Source organism: Salminus brasiliensis, chromosome 7 (assembly GCF_030463535.1).
Source record: "Salminus brasiliensis chromosome 7, fSalBra1.hap2, whole genome shotgun sequence".
NCBI lineage: Eukaryota > Metazoa > Chordata > Actinopteri > Characiformes > Bryconidae > Salminus > Salminus brasiliensis.
In genome coordinates, this window is record NC_132884.1 from 37,697,506 (window position 1) to 37,710,938 (window position 13,433).

A 13,433-nucleotide genomic window follows, 5' to 3' on the forward strand; every position below is an offset into this window, starting at 1 on the left:
ATGTTTGTGGACACCCCTTCTAATGAATGCATTCAGCTACTGTCAGTTGCACCTATTGCTGACACTGATTTGCAAATGCATGTAAAGATGTATTAGAATAGAATAGGACTCTGGAGCATGTGATCATGTCAGGCGTGGGCTAGAGGGGTGAAAGGCACCCAGCATTGAGCTGTGGAGCGGTGGAGCAACTGTGTTCTCTGGAAAGATGGATGGTCCTCCATCCAACGCTGAGGCATGTAATGAAATGGCAGGTGTAGATCATCCTATTTAAATTGTAGCATCAAAACTACTGCAGTGATATGAACATGAGGGCAAAACTGCACATTCTGGAAACTGTAGAAGGACTGAACAGACCAAACACAGGAGGGTTAAAGAATGATGTGGTTTTATTATGGTAGACGGACAACGTTGGATTGGTGGTTATGCAGAAACCTCCGGAAGCATGCCAGTTCCCCACAGGTTTACAGGGCCACGCGAAAACATAAAAAGCACAAGTTTCCCTTTACAAACCACATTTCTCTACTAGGTTTTCTTATCCTAAACGATTGTTGTCGCAAATGACTTGGCTATTTACAATGTATACAATTATGACTTTCTGTACAAAAGAAATGGAAATTAACTTGTACAAATGATCGTCTGGGGAAGAAAAATTACAAATAAGAAAGTTATATCCTGTTAAAACGGCCGAGCGTTAGGTAGACCATTTTCCAAATTCTGTTTCACACCAAGGCGACATGCTTTTACACACATTTAGAAACCCATTACATGTCTATTGCACATTGCAAGTTACATTAGATACCTTTTTAATAGTATATTATTTGAGTTTTGAATCAATAACAAGCATCGCAGGATGTTTGGGGACTGTTCAACAACTTCTTGTGGTCTTCTCTTGCGCCTGCGTCATGGCTTACTATAGACTTTTAAACACGAATCTTACACCCTTCAGGGTAAAGGAAACGACTTGTAAACCACATTAAGCCGCTTGCTTTAAATAATAACACAACACGAGCTAATAATCATCTGCGTCAAAGGACATCCTCAGCGGTCCTTTCGCCATCATCAGCGTCTCTGTATCCAACTTAACCACAATTCTGTAGAACATCTACAGCAACACTGGTCATTTTATTGCCTGCAATTTAGGCAGGAAATGAAAAGAACCCCCGCCACCCCCCACCCCACCCCACCCGAACACACCCATACCACTAATGCTCGCCACGGGGCTCAGATTCACCCCAGTGATATAATATATCAGATAGTGTCATCTATGTTGTAGTTTAGCTTCCACATACTGCAGTTCCGAACATTCAAGAGAAAGAGGAAGAAAGAGCACGAGATCGAGCTAAAATCAAAGCTATCTTTACTGATATCGATCGCCGGTCGTCACTCTCTCAGGGTAAACAGCAAGTTGTTGAATAGTCCTGTTATGAGACACAGCACAACACAACACAGCCATCACAGAGTTACAGGCACAGGAATCAGGGACATGATGCAGACAGGGCACGATGGCTTCTGTTACCAACACCCGGCTTCACACAGGGGCCGTTCCAGACAGTATTAATCTGCTATAATGACGGAGGGGCCGAGAATGTCATCTCTTTTCATCTGTTGCGTCAACGAGAGACAAAACACACAGGGTAAAGAGAACGAGGGCCTAGGCTTTTGGGGATAATATGAGCATATCTGTGCAGCTGTATTTTAATTTTATGGTAAATTACCAATAATCGAGCTACACTATAAAGTCCAATCTATCCTCATAACATCGCTTAATGTAAAATGGACTCAAACTGGGACCAAAAATCCCCATTCGGAATGGGCCAGGCAAACAAAGCCATTAGCGCACGGTCATAAGATTCTGAGGAAGGCAATTAAATGGGAAATCTCACACAGCAGGTTGGAAGGAGCATTGCAAAGGAAACTCCATACACACTGAAGGTGTTCCTGACAGGACGTAAACATGAGAAATCCCCATCTAGACTATTCAGTGTCTCTTTTCTTTTTTGTGTGTGTTTTTACTTTTTCTCTTTTTTTACTGATCAGGCTAATAAACCTTATAGTTATGGCACCCTTTTTCCTTTTCTGTCAGTGGCATATTTACATCGTCGAACAATGATAGCATACAATGGCTGTGAGGCAAGTTATAAAGGCATAAACAAACAGGATGATGCAAGTTTTTAACTGACCGTTGACCTGCTTACATCAGCTCGGCTCTCTACATGCGCTTTCGGATATGCTTTTTCTTATTTCTAGGTAGAGATGAGGGGGAAATTACTGGTCCACTGCTTACTGGAAGCAATTCCACTTCTTTACTTTTACTGTAGGGAATAAAGACCAATCCTCCAAAGATCTGCATGCAACAACTTTGCCTGGAAATACTGTTACGATATGCTTTCGTTAATGCTGTTACTGGACTGGAAAGAAAACAGATGTATTGATGCACTGACAGCAACCATAGGTGAGGAATAGGTGTGAACACATGCTGAAGTGAGCGGCAAAAACAAGAAAAGGGAGAGTATAAAGAGGCTCGACTTGTCGCTGTTCCTTAGGTACTTCATGAAGATGCCCTTTGTAAGCTGGGAAACTGTAAGGCTATTTCACTGTGATCAAGCACCTATACTGTTACTATAAGACAACTGCATGGTAAAATTGGTCATTTTCCGATGGGGGGGGGGAGTGATATTTGATAGCACCAAATAATTGAGAACAATCCCATGTTTCTTTACAGCTCTCCAGCTCTTGATCCACTTTCATAGGGGTAGTTTCTCTCCCATACAATATAAACACATGGCTGATCTGAAAATGAGCAGGTCTGAAAACGAGAGTTTTTTTTTTTTTTTGGTTTTTGCACTTTGAGATATTCGCACCATACGCTACAAACTCGAACAGCTGACTGAGAGGAACAGCAGTACTAAATAATCGTAGTTGAGATGCCTGAGATTACTAACCCCCTGAGCTGAGATCAGTTTCAAAGCCAAACAAAACCTACCTACAGTATTGTTACGGTAAAAAGAACAGTCCACAGAAACTATACGCCGTTTCCAAAGCTTATGGCAATAACCTCGAACTGCTGGACTCTTTCTGAATGCCTCCTGCTCTTTACTGTGTATGGTTGAAGATGTGCAGTCAATGACTGATCCCCTACGTCGTCAGAGATGCAGCAATGTCAGTTTCCAGATGAACACTGCCCCCTACAGAGAAACCAGGGGGACAGAATGGTGCACTTTGCAGTGCATTGCTGTTTTTAAGGCATTCTCGTTTGTCTCGAAGAAATCCGGCTGGCAAAAAAGAAAGGTGACTGCGTTCTGCATATGCCAAAGTGTCTCTGAGGTTCGTGTTCGTATCATACGCTTTGCTTTGCGCGCAGCCTAACACATGGGTAGGATATATCTGAAAGGTATGCCCAGGCTGATGTATTCAATCATCAGCAGCAGCGTTCCCTACACTAGCCATCACTGCGGAGGACTGCAGAGAAAGACAGAGAGAGAGAGAGAGAGAGAGAGAGAGATAGATGGCGCTTGGCGCTCAATCGTATGTGGAGATGTCCTTGATTCTGAAGCTATGAGGTGATCGTATTTTGCGCATGCTTGCAAATAGCAGTTAGCACCTGTTTTCTTGAGTAGTGTTCTGGGCAGCAGTGGAACAGTAAGGGCTCCCGGAAAGAAAGAAATACATACCAACTATATGCTATATGTAAACTGTATATATGCGTATATGATCTGCAAATACAAGCATATATAAATACATATATATGTATATTCTTTAGTTTGTGACGAACGTACCTGCGGTTCTTAATTCATTAAGATTCTTGAATTATGATCAACAGAAATGCAAAATGAGATGATCATACCAAACAAACAAACAAACAAACAAACAAAAATTAAAAAAGATGACTTATGAGTTCTGTTAGCACAGTACAGGATCTTTTGAGCGGTTTAAAACATGAACAGGTGTTTCGGGGAGTTCGTGTTTGGACCTCGTATTCGGAGAACCACTCGGAGAGATGGAGAGGCCGACGAGGGCTTAGTTTGTACTGGTTGTTCAAAGTGTGGGCAGTTTGGGATCAGTCTCTTTTTCTGGAGATTCGATGTAATTGGCGGCCTCCTGCAGTTTTAGCAGCATCGCCATCTGAAACGGGAAACAGGGGGAAAGAAGAAAGAGGACAGTTGGAAAAGGTGCATCACAAACCAACAGGCTACAGTGTTTATGTACATGTCATAGCCTGGCTTGTGTGCATCTGCATGCAAGATATTGTCTATATGTATATACCACTATACAGGAGTGCTGCACATTCACTGCTTTTAAACTGAAGTGTTTATTTAATAGTTTTAGTTTACTTAAAAATTTCTCTGAGCATCTTCATGAACTGCTCGCCCTTTTTTGGACACTGGCTTTATCTACAGTCCTCTAGTCCGTCATCAGGATCACAGTCGGCTGGGTGTTCTTGTTGGTCAGACTACTCTGAATAATTTCAGTATGCTGTCATGTAGAACACTTTAGGTAACCCTGGTCATTTGACATGTTTTGAGGGGGATAGCACCGTCTACCCACCCTAGAGAAAACAAGGTTTTGTGCTTTCTCAAGGCCACGGCTGCCGATGGCTTGCAGCGTGATCGGGATATGATCTAGCGATCCTGATCACAGTGACCATGCCTTAGTCTGCTGGACCACCCGGGGCCTTCTGCACTTATTTTAATACATGGGTACTGTTTGTGTGTCTAATTTAACATTTTAAACGGTGTTTTTGATATTTTCCAATATGGTAGAAGATCTGTAGAGGATCTGTGTACTCTTCAAAATCAAAAAGTAACTGGGTGTCCAGACTTTTGCATACAACTGTATATAATAACTATTTAACCTGGTGTACAATTTAATATTTTAATAGTAAAATATATTTTCAGTTGATTTAATCCCTTAAATATTATTATATTAGTAATAAAATATCTGTAGCAATTCCACACCTTTCTATGTATTCTATTTTATATTGTTTAATTTGTGATTTTTTATATTTTGAATTTTTGATCTATATTTTTTTTGCATTTTATGTGTTTATCTTGATCTTCAGTGACCAGACAGTCATCAAAGCATTTCACTGCTAGTTGTACCGTGTATGACTGTGCCTGAGACAAATAAACATTTTAAGTTCAATTATTTATTTATTTTTTTAAATCTCAATATGCACATCAAGGCTGTCATTACTAAATCTGTGAGCTGTAGCATGTACTGTCTTACGAACCAGGGGGTCGGACTCCATGGAGCTAGGAGGGGTCTCCTTGTGGGGCTTCTCCTCTCCAGTTTGGCTGGGACTGGCTGGCCCAGTGCTGGGAGGAGGCAGGTGGAAGAGCTTGGCCTGATCCTGCTGAGCAGAGGGCCAAGGGAGGGAATCCCGAACCCACTCCACTGGGTCCTCCCACACGGCCTTCTGACCATGCACCTAGAGCACGAGAGAAAGTTTGATTTAAGGCTTAAGAGACATGCACCACATTTACAGTTAACATCTTTCAACATTCTTGTTCAGCTGATGTTACGTTAAATGATCAGTGTTGAGCTTTTCTTTCAGGAAAGGAATTGATAACATTAGAGAGAACCAGCTAAGCCTTAAGCAGCAAAGCAAAGCACTGAGCAACAGCAAATACAGCAGTAATTCATCTATAGGTATGGACAGACAGTTCAGTTAATGGATAGTAATTCAAAATGCTGGTACAACGGGCACAATGGGCCTTGTTCATCAATCACTCAGAAGAAATTTTGTCCAGTTTTACGAAGATTTTACCAAAACAGTCACCAGTGTTTTCTTATTTAGGAGCTGTTCAATAAGGACATTGGGATTAATCACTATAAGTGAAGAGCTGTGAACAATTCTGCAGTTTGATCTGACATAGCCTTTTTATTTGGACTTTTCTCAAGAACAAAAAAACTCCAAAAAAAACTCTTGAGAAGATACTGGTGACTCAGACCCACTGTTATTCAATAAATTAGAAATTACAATATTTATCCCATAGGAGACACAAGTAAAGTTCTATGACAATTAGTGGAGCAACACTTTATAATACTGTCTATCGCAGTCTGACGCATCTCACCTTGATGCCATCTTTTGCCCCCTCTTGCAGGTAAGGGATGATAGAATGGTTCCAGAGGTCAATAAACCAGGAACGGAACTCATCCACGGTCACCGGACAGGACAGGAAGAAACATGGGCCTACAAAGCAACAGCAGAAGATCACTTTATCCACTGTCTTATTTGGCTTACTGAGAAGCTGCAGGTCTACGCTCCCAAGGTGGATGAGTTCATTCAGAAATAAACTGAAACACATGCGATGTGCCATGGAGAGTCAAGTGAGGTCATTTTTACTCACATCTATTTGATTCTGTATTGAGTCACCTAATGGCTGAGCAGCACAACACAAACCTCCTGCTGCTGGACTGATGATTACTGAGGTCAGTAAAATTAGTGCAGAGTAGCACTGCTCACTGCTCTATATTCTTACTCCCTGTACTCCATCTGCCCGCCTAGCCGTCTCTATCTGCCCGTCTATCCGTCCACCTGCCCGTCCATCTGCCTGTCTATCTGCCCATCTATCTGCCCATGTATCTTTTTGTCCACCCATCTATCCACCTATCTGCCCGTCTATCCGTCCACCTGCCCGTCTATCCGTCTATGTACCATCTATCTATCTGTCCACCCATCTATCCACCTATCTGCCCGTCTATCCGTCTATGTACCATCTATCTATCTGTCCACCCATCTATCCACCTATCTGCCCATCTATCTGTCCACCTGCCCGTCTATACGTCCACCTGCCCATCCATCTGCCTGTCTATCTGCCTGTCCACCCATCTATCCATCTATCTGCCCGTCTATCCACCTATCTGTCTGTGTATCTGTCCACCTGCCTGTCTATCTGCCCGTCTATCCGTCCATCTGCCTGTCTATCTGCCCATCTATCTGTCTGTGTATTTATCTGTCCACCCATCTATCCACCTATCTGCCTGTCTATCCACCTATCTGCCTGTCTATCACTGGAAGTCAATGTAAAAGGATTATTATATTTGACTCATTTAGGAACATTTATATTATTTTTATCCATTTATCCTGAAAATGTGATACAATGTAAATAACAACCATATTAACAGATTCACACTATGTCAAAAATAGTATGTAATTAATTCATGTAACAAGACTATTTTCGTTGCTTTGTTTTCTTAAACAATTAATATTATTAGCATGCTTCTGGGCGGCATACGTTCCTGGGTTGACTTGTAATGTGAAATGAAATGTGGATCTTGAGAACACTCTTCTACTTCCACTCCGCTACAGTCACTGACTAAAGAGACTCAATCTTACCAATGAGGAAGTCTGAGGTGCTGTGCTTCTCCAGGAACGTGTGGAGGTGGTACCAGAGCTTGGGAACCCAATCCAGCACCCTTAGAAGGTCCTCATTAGTCAGGCTCCTCTGGTCTTCAGCTTCCATCAGCTTTCTGTGCAAGTAGCGCACTAGGAAGCCATTAGCTGGCTCCACATTATTGGAGAACATAACCATCCTGCCAAGACAGAGTGAAATGAAAATGTAAATGATTAGCATGCCAAGCTGTTACTGGGAACCAGTTTATTTGTTATCAGTAAGACTGGTGTTTCTGGGTCAATAACTCTTTTTAGTTTACTGGAATACATTTCATAAACAATAATAACGAATAAATGAGATTTAATTTTTACTTAGAAGACACCCACCTGAAGCTGAGGTGCAGGCTGTGGTTGGTGGTCATCTTCACTGGCTGGTTGGTTGTGCCTATAATGTATGGACTGAAAAAAACAGATCCAATGGGTGTTGATCAGAATTCGCGCTGTAGGGGGGACAGCCTAACCACTGAACATGTGGTTTTTACTATGATTTGAACTCACCATTTGTGATATTTACAAGTTAAAGCACCGTTGACTAATTCACTGATGGATGCAGCATCATGTAGATCATCCAGAATGACAACTAATGGGATTTCTGAAGTGCTAGTCTCCCGGTCAATCTGATTGGCCAGGTTAGACAAATAAAGTTGTAGGTCCTGTGGGGGGGAGAACAGATCAGGAATTACTCAAGAGCCCTTCTTCATACAAAAAACACTTTTTTGTATGAAGATTACCTAAAATACAATTCCACTGCTCATAATTAGGGTTGGTAAATGCCAAACAGCATTTTACGGGCTTTAAATACTCCAACTTCCAACAAATACTTAAATACCCATTTTCAATACCAGCATTAAATAATGATATTTACAAACCATTATGAAATAATATATATATATATATATATATATATATATATATATATATATATATATATATATATATATATATATATATTTATTTATTTATTTTATTTTATTTTTTTTTTTCATTTTCCCCCTACTCCCATTTATCCCACCCACTAGTCCACCCATAGCTCCCCCTAGCACTAGCTATGCCCCTGACACTAGGAGGGTTAGGACTTAACACATGTCTCCTGCGATACATGTAAAGCCACCACCTCTTTTTGAACTGCCATCGGTGCGGCATTGACAGACAGCCAACATGCTCCAAGGGAAGCGCTAGGTCCCCAGCACCGCCGCACCAGCTAAAAGACGCCTGTGCTCTCTCTGACTCCGGCTGCTGATGACAAAGTGGCATGGCTTGGGATTCAAACTCATGACCCCCGGGGCATTTTAATGATGATCTTAAGTATATACTTCTTACTGCTCTTCAAAATATATCCATTAGGCACCAACAATGTAATAACACTGATTGAGCAAATGAACTGAAACCATAAACTATGAACATGTCCTAACAGGTCTAGCACAATGTTTAAGGCATGCTGTCAACCAGGTGCTACTCATATGAACACTATATGTACACATAAGACTCATAAAACTGTTGTTACGCATTTGTGCTCTTTTGGCTTTGTGGCTGAGTGGAAAGCACAGCAGTTCATTATACTCGGAGATGAAGGTGGACGTGGATGCCTGGTGTGAATTTATGAAGCACTTTACCAGCTATAACCTACTTATTTTGAACAATTTCCATGTATTTGAACAGTGATGATTCTATCTAAGGCCTCTGATTAAATGTAATCACCAATTTAATTAAATTAAATAATCAAACTAATTTATTTGGATTTAATTTAGCAAACGTTTTATCTCAATTTTTTGTGGCTTAAAAAAATACAAGCCTTGCAAATATTAACCATTGCACATTTTAATGTGACCAAATTGAAGAAAAGTAAACAGATCTCCCAAACATTAAATATCATATTAATTATTAATGTTCAGTGCTGATCGAGACCTACAATTAACTATGTACTTTTTTGCAATTTACACTTGCGATTCATGCTGAGAAGCTCCTGATAGTTTCTGTGCATCATTTTATTGTTGCAGCTCACCTTGCAGGACTGGCGATGCATGTTGAAGGTGACTGCGATGGCGGAGGTGACCTCTCGCGCGCTGCGTTCCACCAGGTACTCAGTGAGGCGGGAGGAGAGGTAGGTCTTCCCTGTGCCGCTGGGCCCAGACAAGATCAAGCGCCGGTGCTTTAGCAGCAGGCTGATGTAGTGCTGTATCATGGGCTTGGGGATAAGCGTCTCAAACACCACGTTGTCTACACACTTCTCCTTCAAACCTGCAGAGGTACAGTGGTGGGGTGAACAGTGGGAGTATGGGGTTGGGGAAAGTTGTGGAAATATTCAGGTTTATGACATTAAGCAACATTACGAAGCATTTTTACCTTAAAATAACAGCTTTAAAGTCATGTTGATTGTGTAATAGGGGGAATGGTGTCTCTATCATTACTAGCCAGGGCTCAGCAAGTAATTCTAGTAATCACTGTTGACTCATCTGCTGTGACCAGAGTTTTTCATGGCTAAAAAAAAGCTGTTTGTCACACTGGCGATAATCAGAAATGGGTGACACCACAGAGTGAGTTGATGACGCTTCGTTTGCCATCTGCTTGAATGTATCTCAGCGACTGTTGGTGATGTGTGGCCTCACATGGTCTCTATAAACTGGCCCTAGCGCAGACGGTCTGCTCTTAAAATAACCCCCAGGGTGAGCGCTGAGGAGTCTGTGTATATCACCTCCAGAACCAAGTGTCACATATCACATAGGGGGGAAGGAACTGGCGGTTGGGAAGAGACTTAACTTGTAGTGGGACAACACCTACTGCTTTTAGTGTGTGCATCTGTACTAGTATATCTACTGACATCCCTATATCTAGGCATGTGATGATATAAAAATGTTATATCATGATAATTACCTAACCTTTTTTAATGGTTTTATGGCACATCATGTTTAAGATAATACATGTGCATACATGCTGTATTCTGAAACAGTAATACATTTTGGGGATTTCTATATTCCCATGTGACTATTTCTATATTGAATCATGTTTTTTGGAAAGCCTTAACCATTTGAGTCATAGGTTTATTATTTTGTAATTAATCATACTGCAGAAACTACTATAAATTATTGGTGAAATTTTGCGTATTCTGTGGAGTCCCACAGGGTTCTATTTTAGGGCCTAAAAAATTACTGATGCTTATTATGAAAGAACTGCAGTTCTGAGGGTGAAGAACTGAATGCTAGGCATATATACAGGGTTTAAATGTGTAATGAGCATCATGTCTTTTGTTTTCCATAGAGTTTTGCTCAGTAGATCCATGGCAGTCTTGATAAAACATGGCGTATGACAGCACTGTGACATTCGCCGTAAGCTGTGAAGGTGCTCGGACCAATAAAACACCCAAACAGCTGTACAAACATTAAAATGAAGCATGGGATCACAATGTGGCACCTTCACCGTGGGATCATGTGAAACCAGAGCTGCTTGGTTTGTCTCAAAAATATCTTCTTCACACTATAAAAAATAGCTTCTTTGACTCAAAAACAGTGACAGTATTTCACAAATATTGTTATCATTGACAAAGTGAATAAGACAGGTCTAAGCCCTTAATGCAGGAAGGCTTATTACACACTAAGGTGTGTTACTATGTAACTACAGGGACTTCCGTTCTGTTCTGACTTCTCAAACTGGTGGGGCTATTCTTTGGTAATAGAAGTTTATAATAATGCTTTCGGCCTGCCGGCGGGACATATACTGTATCATTTAAACAACCTTTTATATTTACATTTAAGTAAAAAAAACAAACAACATGTTTTCCACTTTTAAAACTTAATGTTAATATTACATAAAAATGGATATTATATATATATATATATATATATATATATATATATATATATATATATATATATATATATATAATGATATTTATTATAAATATTTAATTTTTAAATTTATTTTATAAAACATTACATTAGAATAAAATAATAAAAAATTGTTTATAATCTTATATACAATAAAAATATTACATTATTATGTTATGTATAATAATGAATCATACAAAAACCTATTAACCTATTATTTTATTACCCTTTATAATGTGACTTGTTCTCTATATTGTATCAGAATTAAATGACGAATGGACCAATAGAAATGTTCCAAAATGATTCAAAGTCTCTTTTGAGAGATACAAGGTTTCCGTCCAACGATTATATTACATATCATTGTTACAGCCACTGCCTAAGTCAGAACGTGTGTTGGCTCGTAAACTGCGTGATGTTAAATAGTACTCTTGTAACTTCAGAAGCTTCAGAAGAGCTGAACACTAGACATTTCTTTCCTAGTCTGTTTCTGATCCACATCTACTCTTGGACACACTGAACTCATCCAGACTTTCTCTTTGATGAAAATTCAGAGAAACATCCCAGATACTGTGTGACAGCAGAGGAGCTCTATGAACATCTGGATCTGAACCACTGCATTGTTATTTGTCAGGCAGCAATTCAAACATTCATCAATTCAAATTCAACTTTATAAATATATTTGTTTCACAGCAGACGTCGTCACGAAGCAGTTTCGCATAGATCTGGGTCTGAGCCTCTTTTGATCAAGTCAGTGGTGACAATGGCAAAAAAAACCCTCCCTCAGATCAGTAGGAAGAAACCTTAAAAGGAACCAATTTTCCAAAGGGGATCCCACCCTTCATCTTTTGGTCGACACCAGAGAGCAAAACAAATAAACACAGAAGCAGCAGCAGAAGATGACGACACTTCCACCTACTAACCTTTGAGGGCCACACTGATGCACGTGGAACCCTTGGTGAGACAGCGTACTGGTGCGGTTTCGGGTGGCTGAGTTCCCAGCACCCTCTTGAGGTGACTGAGGCTATAGCTGCAGATGGAGTCCTGAGACAGGCCCAGACTAGAGCTCGGGTCCACCACTGACATGTAGTCCTGTACAGACACAGAGAAAGAAAGAGCTGGTAAGGATTCTCCTGCTAAATAAAGGTAAATGGTAAAAGGTCATGTCTCAGGTTGTGTGTGTTTTGGTCAGGGGTGTATCTTGTGTTGGTGGATGTTAGCTGCTCCAGAACTCACTTTGAAAGCCTGACAGATGGCTGCATCAAGGGTGGACCAATCAGTCTTTCCACTGAGCTTGACCAGACCAATGAAGAATTCCAGCTGTTTCACCTCCTGCGTAAAAGAGGGAGTGGTTTAGATTGTGTAGATGAAGATAATTAGAATTGGAAAGAGAATGAGCCTGAGGAGCTGTAGCAGTGATACACACATCCTTAAAGACCTGCTGGTTGGGTATGCGTACGACCACTCTGACAAGACTCTCGTCCTTCTGCAGGGTTGAGGCAGGACTATGAAAAACATCTATAAGAAATGCAAAACAAAACATTAAGAAACCTGAAATATTTAATGTATAGAAAATAATTGATGCATTTTGATTGGTTATCCTATTTAAGAAAACGCAGACTTTGTTCATATATAGTTCTTTGCCTTCAATAAGCCCTGCATGAGTATTTCCAAATTCAACCAATAGTTTAGAAATCTATACTCCACATTTTCTCTCGCTTGCACACTGTATTTCCAAACCCTTCCAGCCATCTACTTTAATGACTGAATTCAGCTGCTTTAAGGTGCATTCATTGCTGACACAGCATTTATATAACCTGGGAAAAGCACCGACAGTAGATCGAGACACTCTGGAGCAGCTGCACATGAGCCTATGGTCACTGTACCCTATGCCAAGCTTTGGCTAGAGGGGTTTAAAGCCCACTAGCTTTGGGCTGTGGAGCAGTAGAACTGCATTCTCTGAATGGAAATGTGCTGGAATTGGAGCGGTGTTTGTGACTGAATTAAGGAACAAATTATACAAGATCAGTATCAGCATTTCCATCAAATCCTCACAGCAATAGTCCAGCATCTATAATGTAAAAACTGCCACCAGTAAATCGGGTCAAACTGAATATTTTGATTTTATATAAGAAGGTTGCTGCTGTTGTTCAACTTCCTGCTAAGAAGTATTGATACAATTAAATAATATCATAAAATAATATCATATATTTTTTCTA

General features: G+C 40.5%; 2 protein-coding genes across 6 annotated transcripts in view; both read right to left on the minus strand.

The window, feature by feature from the left end:
- Positions 1 to 13,433, minus strand: part of pltp (phospholipid transfer protein) — a 255,466-nt gene that overhangs the window by 232,170 nt on the left and 9,863 nt on the right. The window lies entirely within an intron of this gene.
- nav1b (neuron navigator 1b) overlaps positions 369 to 13,433 on the minus strand; it is a 147,658-nt gene continuing 134,593 nt past the window's right edge. For all 5 annotated transcript variants that reach the window (XM_072684831.1, XM_072684829.1, XM_072684830.1 and 2 more), the window contains 10 exons: positions 12,641 to 12,732; positions 12,451 to 12,546; positions 12,138 to 12,306; positions 9,399 to 9,634; positions 7,895 to 8,049; positions 7,724 to 7,795; positions 7,340 to 7,536; positions 6,075 to 6,193; positions 5,231 to 5,428; positions 369 to 4,122 (listed from right to left, as the gene is read on the minus strand). In XM_072684831.1, the coding sequence (XP_072540932.1) occupies positions 4,036 to 4,122; positions 5,231 to 5,428; positions 6,075 to 6,193; positions 7,340 to 7,536; positions 7,724 to 7,795; positions 7,895 to 8,049; positions 9,399 to 9,634; positions 12,138 to 12,306; positions 12,451 to 12,546; positions 12,641 to 12,732 (1,421 nt within the window). In that variant the 3' untranslated portion in view covers positions 369 to 4,035. The remainder of the gene's footprint in view (positions 4,123 to 5,230; positions 5,429 to 6,074; positions 6,194 to 7,339; positions 7,537 to 7,723; positions 7,796 to 7,894; positions 8,050 to 9,398; positions 9,635 to 12,137; positions 12,307 to 12,450; positions 12,547 to 12,640; positions 12,733 to 13,433) is intronic.